Source organism: Sturnus vulgaris, chromosome 5, assembly GCF_052056855.1.
Source record: "Sturnus vulgaris isolate bStuVul1 chromosome 5, bStuVul1.hap1, whole genome shotgun sequence".
NCBI classification, from domain to species: Eukaryota; Metazoa; Chordata; class Aves; order Passeriformes; family Sturnidae; genus Sturnus; species Sturnus vulgaris.
Window position 1 is genome coordinate 15,393,395 of NC_142247.1, and position 12,302 is coordinate 15,405,696.

Below are 12,302 nucleotides of genomic sequence, written 5' to 3' on the forward strand. Positions count from 1 at the left end.
TGCGTTATGAAGCACTGGAAAAGACGGCAGGTGCCAGTCATTATTGAATGTGTAACCTACCTGTCATCAACAAAATAAGAACCAGTAAATATTCTTAAAAAGAGTTTGTTGTTAGAACCTACCAGACTTGAAGTTTCTCACATGTTTTAGTTTGAGATACAATAACTGTATGGAAGAGGTGTAACCGTGAAATCACAGGTTTAACCATGTCGTAGAAATTTTCTTTGAGATTTGACTGCATTGGTACAGTTCTGATTGAAACCTTTAAAGTCAGTTTATTAAGTCAATTTCAGATAACTAACACTAAGAATTGTTTTTCGTTTCTATTACAAATGAAAGATTTAACCGGGATTGGAGATACCACAAAGAAGAACGAGTATGGATCACCAGGGCACCCGGCATGGAGCCAACAATGAAAACCAATACGTACGAGAGGGGAACATATTACTTCTTTGACTGTCTTAACTGGAGGAAAGTAGCTAAGGTATCTCTCTTCCCTTGTGTGGATATTCTAGGTCTGTCAGCCATGTATTTTTACAAAGACAAGAGTAAAATACAAAAACGTTCACAAAAATCTCAAGCTTTCTAATCTGTTATTTAGGTTCATTACCTTAAATTTTCATGTGTGAGGGAAAAAGATTGTCTGAAACACTGGCTTGTTTGTGGAAAATAAGGAGCAGTCTTTCTTACCTCCCGTTTTCTTTGGGAGGTAGAAGGACATAAAATTTCTTTTAGGAGTTTTGTTGAAATTGAATGCTCTTCCTGCAGCAGAGAGTTGATGAATGAAAAGCATTATTTGGTGTTTTAGATACTGTACTTGCAAACATTTTATTACTTCGCTTTAGAAAATTAAATAGGATGCTACTGCACATCACTTAGGAATTTAAAATGGTTGTGGGATAGGTTCAGGGAATGCTTTTTTGGGTTTTGGGTGCAATCTCTCCTTAGCCATACTTAGGAATTCCATGCTCTGTTGTTTGAAAATCAGAGTTCTTTAAAGTAATTTAATAACTTCTAAGGAGGAGGCATATTTCCATGATGCTTGTTTTCTATACTGTAGACCAAGAGGCATTAAAAAATCGGAAAGCTATAGCTTTTTCCTTCCCAGCTGTCATAGTCTATTTGTCCCATTCTGTCCATTAATACTGGCAATAATGGTCTGTGTCAGGCCATCTGTAGATACTCTTATCACACTCTTTTTTTCTCTAAAAAAACAACAGATCAAATCAGATTGACCTTGAAGCTTTGAACTCAATTGATGTGATTCCAGCATGTTGTAACTGTATTTTGTGGTTCCACGTGCATAGGTGTTTCATAGAATAAGAAGTCTTTTCACCTGCAGCCCAGTTTATGAATTATTTGTTGAAAAGGCATTTAATTTCTGTGGGCAGGTTGTATCTATACACTTGGAGATTATGGAACATTGCATTAAATAGTTGCATGTCTATTGATGTGTTTTTAAACATCTGTTTTAAAGAGAATAAAGTTCAGTGTCGTCCTCTGTCTATACAGTAGTTTGCCATCTAGACATTAAATAGATACATACTATTTTTACTTCCTCCCCCACTCCCTCCACCCAGTAATTTTGCACAGTTCGTGCAAAGTCCCCTCAGGAATTAACATTCCAGTTGCCTTGAAGGATACGGGAGGTTCTTTAGTCCAATTGCAAGTGTGACTCCTTGCCTCTGCTGACCTTCTGCTGCCACAGGAAAACCCAACAATCTGTAACTGACAGTTTTAATGGCAAGCCCTGCTTTTATGGTTTTTCCTAAGTGCAAGGTATTTCCAAAACTTCTGAACAAAAGCACAACTCCTCAAAAAGAAGACCCAAACAAAAGGAAAGTTTTTGTTTCTACTTGAATTACTCATTTGCTTCATGGTATATTTCCTTAGGTTCCCCAAGATGCTGTTTAAAGATATTTTATTATTGCCAAAGATCATCAGAGGGGAAGCAATTATCTTTTGAAAGGATAGATTTTTTTTCTGGAGTCAACTGAATGTGTTCCATTTATTTATGAGAAACGAGCCTTGTGTAGTTTTACATATCGATGGAATTGTGGTTTTAGCTTGTGTGGACACACATTTCTTTTTACTAGGAGGAAGTGGTGCCCATTGTATAAGGATAGTAACTTTTTTAGTGTCTCCTTTTTCTACCTGTAGTAAATTTATGCAGCTGCTGTTTGATGCTCAGCATTACTTTTTAAGACCGTATTGTCTCTATGTAGAATCCTGAGTGCTATTCTGGAACTCAGCATCCAATGCTTGAGTGATGTACATTCCATCCTCCTGTTAGGCATTCCTGAGATACTGGAGATACTGCTTGCTGAGGGTAATTCCCCCCAACATTAAGAAGCAATTGATAGCTAGGAAGGAGAGGGATAGAATTTTCTAAAGTTTTGTACTTGCAGTGCTATTGCAACAAGGAATTTGATTATTTTATTTATTCTCCCCTAGTGTCCATAAGAAGCAATAGTATCTTTTCTTCTAGGCTTGTGTATTCCATAATGTAAAAAATTGAACTGGAATATTATTTTGAACATTTTATTTAAGTTTGGGCAGGCAAATTGAGCATTGATCACAGCAAGCTAGAGAATGATTTTTGGGAAAATTGAGATTTTTATTGCATTGAAAAGGAGTTGCATGCCAGAAATAATTCTGTGACATTTTCACCTTTGATAAATAAATAAGAACTTAGGTGCATGTGGTGTGATCTTAGTATTCCATGGCAATGTTACTACCTCTGGTATTAATTTCTGGAGTGGACATTTTCTCTGAGGAAGACTAATACAGATTCATGTATGGCCAAGTAAATTTTTCTAACAAATGCAGAAGTAATTAATAAATATTTCAGAAGATTAGACCTATAAGGAGCTGGAACAAAAAGAATTCTGATAAATTGCAATCTCTTATTATAACTGTTACATTATTAGTTGTTGCTGGGAAAATCAATTCCTTAGAAGGCCACAATAATATTTGGTGCTTAACAGTTTCACTTGTCCTTTTTTGAAGCAGGCATACAGGAATACTTGCTCATAAATTACTGTCTCATATGTGCATATTCAGTATTTTTCAAGGTGCTTTATAAATTTGGTTCTTGTTCTAGTGTAGATGCTCAAATATAGGGCAGCACATACTCTGTGTTGTGCTTTGCAGACATAGTGTATTTTGCATTATGAGCTTATGTGTTTGTCCCTGATTTAAATTACACTGCAGTATGAGATATTGCTGCAGTGAAGTACAACTAAATCTCAAGACTTACATTTGCAAAAACATAAACCAGTTGTGATTAAGTAGATTTAGTGTTCTGGATTGGTTTTAACAAAAGTAAAGAAGGCTGAATAACAAGTAATATATTTATCTTTTTTCTTAAACTGTAGACTCTACTTTTATATTCTTAATAGATAATAGACTGAAGAAAAAAAATCAGCAAAGTAGCTGAGTAATGCGAATTCCTAAACTATTAGGAAATAAAATCAAATTGTCTGTTTTGACACATACTTTGACAGCCATGAAAGGCAGAGAAAGCTTGAGTAGCTTCTCTATTATAAAATGACTGCAGAATGACTGTGATCATGGAATCATAGAATGGTTTGGGTTGGAAGAAACATTAAAGGCCCTCTAGTTCAACCCCTGTACCATGGACAAGAACACCTTCCACTAGACCAGGTTGCTCAAAGCCCCATCCAACCTGGTCCTAAACACTTCCAGGAATGGGGTAGCCACAACTTCTCTGGGTAGCCTTTTCCAGTGCCTCGCCACCCTCATAGTAAAGAATTTATTTCTGATGCCCTATATAAATGCTGCCCTTCATCTTAAAGCCATTCCCCCATGTCCTATCACTACCCTTGCAAAAAGTCCCTCTCCACCCTTCTATAGGCTCCCTAAGACCCACCCAACCTAATCCAGATTTGACACCAAAGTACATGTATGGACTTGCACCCCTTCATCTTGCTTCTTACCCAAGGAGGGAGCAGCACCTCTTCAGTCTCAGCATGTGTGTCTGCACGAAAAGAGAACATACACCAACTGACATGCAGTTTTTATCAGGAATGCCAGAAGCAATTCACTTGCATATATATGACCTAAAAAAGCCTAGACAAACAAACACACCACCTAAATAGAAAAATAACTACAACCCCAAAAACCAACCAAACAACAATATTTTAAAAAAAAGCTAAAAAAATCTTTGGAGAGAGCTGGGAACTAGAAATTAAGCAGATGTGCAGCATTTCAGTGCAGATGGCTGTAACCTCACATAGGTTTTGCTACTGTTTTCCAGTTTTAGGGACAGTATTCTCAGGAGAGTACAGAATGCTTCATATTTTCCACTACTTTGTTTCCTTACCATGCTGAATGTTCTTTCTATGCTAAATGGACCTTGTTTTGCCTTGAAAGAAGAGAGGTCTGAGAGTTGGATTTCCTCAATTTTATTTCTGTTCTTGGATTAATTTAGTACAGATTTACGTGTACTGAAATACTATGCTGTTTAAACACTTCAGAGAGTATTCTAAGATAATCTCTTTGTTATTCATGTGATTTCATCCCTGTGTGAAAATGGTGGGCTAAGTTTGCTTTGCAGATACAGATGATGTTCTGCTGAAGTTCTCCACCAAGTTAGATAAAATAAATTACTGTGCATGTCCAATGTTGTTGAATTACCAAGAAGTACCCCTAAAGAACAGTTCTGAAACTGCTTACCCTGTTTCTTGAATGAAGATAAAATAGGGATGAGACACAGTTAAACTGCTGAAAGGGTCTGAAAAATAGAAGGTTTCAGGTTTGATGGGTCTGGGGCTTAAATATGAGTATGAAATGTGGAGGAGTATTTTGATAAATTCTGGCTTAAGTGGGTCTCAGTACTTTTTACCTGGACATTTTCACAGAATCATTTAGGTTAGAAGAGACCTCAGAGATCAAATCCAGTCCTTGACTGATCACCACTATGTCAAACAGACCTTAGCACTAAGTCCAGTTGTTTCTTGAACACCTCCCTAATGGCCAACCTGAACCTCCTCTGGTGTATCATGAAGCTATTTGGTCTGGTAGTGTTACACAAAAATATTCCCAAATTTTAGTTCATCCAGAATAAGCCCCTATACTCCTGCCATATTGAAAGACGGCTTTTGTTTATAATTCAGCTCATGCTGTGATTGTGTTTTTGTGTTTTGTGTATGTGCATATATAAAATTGTCTGTGATTATAACAAGGGCTCTGAGGGTCTTGTAGCATTCAAAAGAATAGGAGAGCCTACGTTTTGTGGGTGTAATGGCTTAGGATTGTTGTAATTTACTACTTTTTTCTCCTTAAAATATGGAATTTAAGATAGCAAAATCATGGGGATTTTGATCTCCTCTGTATTTGTGCTTTTCAAGTATGGTTGGTAGACCAGATCTTGACAGGTAAATGATACATTGTTTTATTTGGGTTTGTCTTTTTTTTTTCCCCTTCTTTTTTTTTTTTTTTTTTTTTTTTTAAAACTGCAGGAGTTCCACCTGGAATATGACAAATTAGAAGAAAGGCCTCATCTGCCATCAACCTTCAACTACAACCCTGCTCAGCAAGCCTTCTAAAGACTTCCCTTTTCTTGGGGTATGGCTGTCTCAGCACAATACTCAACATAACTGCAGAACTGATGTGGCTCAGGCATCCTGGTTTTAATTCCTTGAGGATCTGGCAATTGGCTCATGCGAAGGGTCACCATTTGAGGTCCTGCCTTACTAATTATGTGCTGCCCAACAACTAAATTTGTAATTGTTTTTCTTTAGTTTGAGCAGGGTCTGAATTTTTGTTTTTGTTTCCTTTTTTGCCAGCAGACAAGCTTGGGTCTGTAAAGACAAGCGAGTACACTGACAAAAGTTTACCACTTAGTTTTCCAAAATGTAAAAACAAAAAAAAAGAAAAAAGACAAAAAATTAGACAACAAAATTTGCATTGTTCATTGTAGCACTATTGGTAATAAAAAATGTTTGTGCATTTTTATGTGAAGATCCTTCTCGTATTTCATTTGGAAAGATGAGCAAGGTTTGCTTCCTTCATTTTACTTCCCCTTCTGTCTTTGAAAGGCAGTTTTCGCCAAGCTTAATGCAAGAATATCTGACTGTTTAGAAGAAAGATATTGCCACAGTCTCTGGTTAGTTTCCAGAGTTGTGTATTACTGAGCTTCATCTTTCCAGAATGAGCAAAACACTGTCCAGTCTTTGTTACGATTTTGTAATAAATGTGTACATTTTTTTTAAATTTTTGGACATCACATGAATAAAGGTATGTATGTACGAATGTGTATATATTATATATATGACATCTATTTTGGAAAATGTTTGCCCTGCTGTACCTCATTTTTAGGAGGTGTGCATGGATGCAATATATGAAAACGGGACATTCTGGAACTGCTGGTCAGGGGACTACTTTGTCGCCCTGTGCACTAAAGGGCCAGATTTTCAGCAGCCAAGGACATCCATACCCAAGTGAATGTGATGGGACTTAAAGAAGTGAACTGAGACAATTCACTCTGGCTGTTTGAACAGCAGCGTTTCATAGGAAGAGAAAAAAAAAAAAGATCAATCTTGTATTTTCTGACCACATAAAGGCTTCTTCTCTTTGTAATAAAGTAGAAAAGCTCTCCTCACTGCAGTGTTGACTTTGATTTGAGATTGTGAAATTATTTCTTCAACAATGAAAAATGGAAAAAAATTGAAGTATTAAAACTATCGAGCTGTACAGTGGTTAAGACACTTGAAGAGTCTTTTTGCTGCTGACAAGTAAATTTATGAGAATTTAATACTCTTTTCCACAGTAAAGTATCCATGGCCAAAAACTTTGGTTAACCTTGGTTTCAGATCCCCTCTATAATAGCAAATAATTCTTAGAAAGATGGGTGGGTACCATGTCAAATGATAGAAAGATGCTTCAAGAATTCGTCACTTGGGAGAAGCTTGGGTTAGAACTGGTCACAGCTTTGTTCCATGTTGATATTTTCCCACATAAAACAGAAATACATTTCATTTGGTGATCGCTGTTACTTGAACTTCCAGTTGCAAATGAACATGAATATATTGGTTCTGAAAATTGTTACTGTTCTGAGCAGAGAAAGAAAAACCTGAACTGTTGGAATGGTTTTCTTTTTCTAGCTATGATTGCCACTTCTCATTGAGTTGCCTCTGGTGATGCACATCATTGCCTGAAATTACCAAAGCAAGAAAAGACATGTTAGTGAATCCTGGGATTTTTTTTTTTTTTTTCAATTTTGACCCATTTTTCTGTGTAGTGCAAAAGCAGCTTGTTTGCATGTATTGAATTATGCTTGGAAATTGGACCATTAGTGGCCTTGCTGTGGTTCTGTATCAGGTGTATGGTGAATTTTAAATTCTGAACTTTTTTTAATATCTATTTTAAGATGGTAAACATAAAACTATAAGCCTGTTGATTATATTTTTTTCTATTATTAAAGCAAAGTTTTCCCAGCTTGAAAGAAGAGAATGGTTATAATCCGTATAACTAACACAGCTGAAGAAGATGGTGGCTTTTTTTTTTTCTCACACCAAAGCAGATTCAAACATATATTTGAATATCCAAACATAAATTTTTAGAACGATAATTTTCCAAAAGCATCTTGTTCCCTCCACAATGAATGTTACCTTTTTTTACTGGTAGAGGTTCACTGTGACTTTTTTTTTGGTAAGGATTCTTGAAGTGATATTTCCTTCTTCAAATCAAATGTAATTATTTCTCATGATCATGGTAATTAACAGCATATGGTAAAGGGAGCAAGATCAATTACATTAAAATGCTAAATACCTATGACACTTTAAAAACAATTTAGCTGAGACTGGGAACATAAGGTCTCCCAAAAAATACTTGATGATACGGTTGTATTCAACTGCCCAGTCTTTCAAAAATGTGAAATAACTGATTTTGGGAAACTTCTCACCTGTGAGTACAGAGCTGGTGCTTTTCTCCTTCCAGGTGGAGCAACAGTATGGCTCTCAATTATCAATTAAATAAGCATATATGGAGACTTTAAAATCTGTGAATATTATTCTCTGGGTTGAAGGAAGAGAAACAGATGTAAACAGAAAACAAGATCTAAGATTGAAACCACTTCTTAATTGATACCATATTAATTTTAAAAACTGAAAAAAATAACACTGCTTTCTTTAGTGAAAGGAAGAAAACCTCAGCCCTCATTTACATACTCAGGTGGCAAATGGGTGACTGAATTGCCCTGCAGATTTTCAGACTGACAGTTAAGGTCTGAGGCTTATTTAATATGTTTTTACATTTCAGTAACACCTTTAATAGGGAGGTACTAGAGTGCTGTTTTTAAAATGCCTTTATTTGAGGCGGGTATTTTCCCCCATAACTAGTTTTATACAACAATGTGCAAGGTAAGTTCCAAGTAGAAAACCCCGTGTTCTTGGAAAGAAGTAGAAGTATTCCTATTTCTGGCCTGTCCAACATGCTCTCATAGCCCTTGTTGCATATTGTTCACAAATCTTTATTGAATAGTTAGCTCCACTTTCTCTGCAAATCCAGTACCTTCAACTTCCAGGGTTAACATAAATTTCACTGATTTGATAACATCTGGTATTGTAGGAGACACTTAGTATTTTAACAATTGTTACTCAAACCACCCTACTTGTGGAAAAATCAAGGGTATCAGAGAGTCATGCAGGAAAGAGTTAAGGATGCTCCACTGGGGTGTTTTAAAAATGAACAAACAGAAAAACCACTCTGCACTCAATCTCCTCCACCTTAGTGCCTGGTGCCACAAATGCATAAGCACATGAGAACGTTCATGGGCTTGATTAATCTAATTGAAGACCCAAATAATCCAGGGAAGCCTGCAGATACTCACGTGAGTAAAAATATTTTTCATGTGACTCTGACCTTCAGTGAAGCGTCACCTGTGCCTGTGTCGGGATTCACGACTGACCACACCCCTCCCTCATGGCTGTGACATTTCTACACTACAAGGATGTATGATCGTGTCACTTGGCTGCACGGCCTCTCTGACATCTCTCTGTCCCCAAGCCAGTACTTCTTGTTTCTGTTTTACAGTTTCCATGAAAAAAGGGAGAATGTACCCAAATAAGAATTTGTATATTGTAGTCAGACACAGGATTTTTCCAGAGTCTTGAGGGACTGTTTCTGTTGACCATGAAGAGACCAGAAACAGGCCTTGGCATGACCTAGGCAGTGCTGGGAAACAGAGGTCTGTGGGGCCATCAGCTTGGTCTTGAGTGCCTCCTGGGTGGCCATGGCTATGGAAGAAGGCTGTCCATCTTCTATATAGTACTGTTTAAAGTTACTAGTCACCTAAAAGAAACTCCACTCCTCCAACGCCCCCCCACCCCAATTCATGGTGACTTCCATTTGAAAATACTTCCATGGCTGGACATTGAATGAAACGGGAAGGAAAAATTGATTGCTATCTGTCACACTCAAACCTCTAAATGCACAGCTGCCATCCTAAGCATGGGATAGCTAGACATTGCTTTGATTTAAGGTCCTAAATACAATTGCTATTAAAGACAAGTTTCAGAGCGTGCTTAGTTTTCAAGTCCCTTTTCATTGTGTCCCTCAAAATTTGCCACTGCCCAAAATTAGTGCTATTAGAAGTTGAATTCTGGTAATGCAGATTGGATTAAGAACTTAGTCTGGATTGACAACTGATGCTTTTATTTTCATATATAGTATGTGAATTAAGGGTTTTTTTTCTCTGTGATAAAGCATGCATGCTCTCATTTCCATACTCTGAAAGCTTCCAGTACATTAAAAAGACCTGAGGAAATGCAGCTGAATAACTTGCTTTAAAATTTTGGTTTTAATAATTTCCGTAGCTTTACTACTACTTTAAACCACTTTACTGTTAGAGGTAAACTTTATTTTTTTGAAAATAACGTTAAAGCACATCAAGCAATAGTTTTGACTTGCTGTTTCAGCTTGCTTCTGGATTACAGTGCTAACCAAGTTTGTGTTATTTTTCTAGGCTTCAGTTTCTCATTTGCATTTCATACTGTCTTCTTGCTATTAATGAGCTAATATGTCAGGTTTTTCCTGCTGAAACTACCAGAATAATTTTCTGTAAAACCACCTTTTTGAACTCCTTCTGGTTTAGCAAACAGTCCAGTGAAGTAGCCAGTTTTCATGATTGGACTATCCTGCATCAGCTGTAAATAGTCCTGATGAGGAGTGGAAGGAAGGCAGGTATCCCAAAACTGCTCTGATGAAGACATTGATGAACCTCTGTGGAAACCCTTCAGTGTTCTCTAAGCTCTTATTCTCAACTAAAGGGTTGGTTTGGTTGTTCCAGAGATCTCTCTTGCCTTGGAAGGCCAGTTAACTTTCTGGTGAGCATCACAGTGTTGGTTTTTAAAAGGCATTCTCTTGTTTATATAGACATTTGCTTTCGGAAAAGGTGCTTCATTACTGGCATTTTCCTGGAAGAGGTGCAGTCAGCACCCCAAGGACCAGCACCAGGCTTGTGCAAGGAAGCAGGGAGGTGTGAGCCCAGTCCCGATGAGCAGTCTGCTGGGTTTGGTGGCAGAGCTGCACCGTGGCTGCCCAGCTCCACGTCCCTGACCGAGGCAGAGATGTTCTCAGCACTGGCCGTGCCAGGGGAGTCAGTTGGCCACAGGTAAGGCTGTCCCTTGGCTGGGGGGCAAGGAGGGGCCCAAAAGAGCTGGCAGCAACCTGTTCTGCTCTTGAAGTTTTCATACAGGCACTTAACTTTGTGTGCCAGCTTTCTCAGCCCTGGTGGCTCCTGGTGCAGCCTGTGGTCCTGGAGCCAGCATCCCCACTCCTGCCCTCAGCAGGTGACAGCAGAGCTGACCTCTTCACTACAGACCCCCTTTACTCTGCTACAATGATCAGGCATTGATGATAATTTTTCACTTCCAATTGATCCAAATAGATTTGAATCTTGACTCAAAGTGCAGAAGTTCAAAATCTATGAGATCACCTGGTGGAACGCTAAGGTGAATGCTAATCCCAGTTAAAATACAGCTTCAGCATCTCCCCAGCGGTGGATGATGTGGGGATTGGATGCACAGGACTAACTCAAGCCACCCAGTGAGCTATTAATTCCTGTCTGACAGCACTTTATTAAGTACAAGGGATTGCAGGGAGTTGAACCAAGTATGGAAGACCAGCTGTTCAGGAGGTAAGACAGAAGCTACAGCTCATTTACACTGAGAATGCAGAGCTGGACCTTCCCTTTCAGATGGTAAGTGACCAATTGACCTGATTATAATTTTATTTTTTATATTATGAAAACTATGCAGCAAGCCACCACCAGTAGAAACTGCTGTCACCACAAGTGCTGGCAGCAAAACCTGACGATGGGAGTGGATGAACAGCCAAGGACTAAGCAAGTTTCTAGTATAGTATAGTATATATAGTATATACCTATATAGTATAGACCTATGACAGGTCTAAGTCAAAAAAACAATCCCGGGCTCAGAGCTGGTGTGCTTTTTCAGAAACCCTTTGTTAATCAGGGCAGGTTACTGCAAAGCAGCTGCCCTGAGAGGAGTGTGGTAGTGCACTTGTGCAAGCAAGGACAGCATTTACACCCATCTAAATTCATGGCACAGTGTGGACTCTTAATAGTCTTCCTGCCAAACCTTGCTCAGTAGTCCATTTGGAGAACCTATGGATCTGCTTCATTTATAACAGTTTGACGTTGCACTCTGCAGTGGGGAAGTGATTGAAGGAGGAAAGTGCTATTTCCCGAACTTTTTCTGTGTTTCTATACCTTCTTGTCTGCTGTGTCATCAAGTTCAGCTATCAGCTCTGAGGCTCACTTTTTTTTTACCTAATTGCCTGTGGTAAAGACGACAGAATGCAAATATAAGTACAGCATATGATATTTTGGCACCGAGGAGCTTGTGTTGCCACAGTGGGAAATGCTGGGTAATAACCAAACTTTATCTGCCAAATAAATATATTTTCTTGAATCAGCTGCTTTTCTTGCAAACCTGCTTGGAAGAGAGCACTTCTTAGGGAGTACCTTTAAAGGTCAATACCTTCCTGTTCAAAGCAATTCCTGTGTGTGATAGTTATCATCTTGCTTATCTGTTGTCTCTGTCCCCGCTGTGCAGATGCTGATTTTGGGGCTGGCCAGAACACTTCACCCTGCACCTCAAAGAAGTTAATATTTGGCCTATTCCCATTATGTTCCTTTTCAAATAATAAGGTGAAAATAGAAGCTGCCTTCTCACTTGTAGATATTTAATTTCTTTAATTTCAGTTCAGTTTCCTCCTCTATGCATAGCGACCTAGCAGACTTTGATGCCTGGGGT

At 38.3% G+C, this 12,302-nt stretch overlaps 1 protein-coding gene across 1 annotated transcript in view; it reads left to right on the forward strand.

Annotated features, from left to right (window-relative positions):
* CNOT2 (CCR4-NOT transcription complex subunit 2) overlaps window positions 1-6,625 on the forward strand; it is an 81,329-nt gene extending 74,704 nt beyond the window's left edge. The window contains exons 14-15 of the mRNA XM_014879627.2: window positions 340-484; window positions 5,484-6,625. Of these exons, the coding sequence (XP_014735113.1) occupies window positions 340-484; window positions 5,484-5,570 (232 nt within the window). The 3' untranslated portion in view covers window positions 5,571-6,625. The remainder of the gene's footprint in view (window positions 1-339; window positions 485-5,483) is intronic.
* The last annotated feature ends 5,677 nt before the right edge of the window (window positions 6,626-12,302 follow it).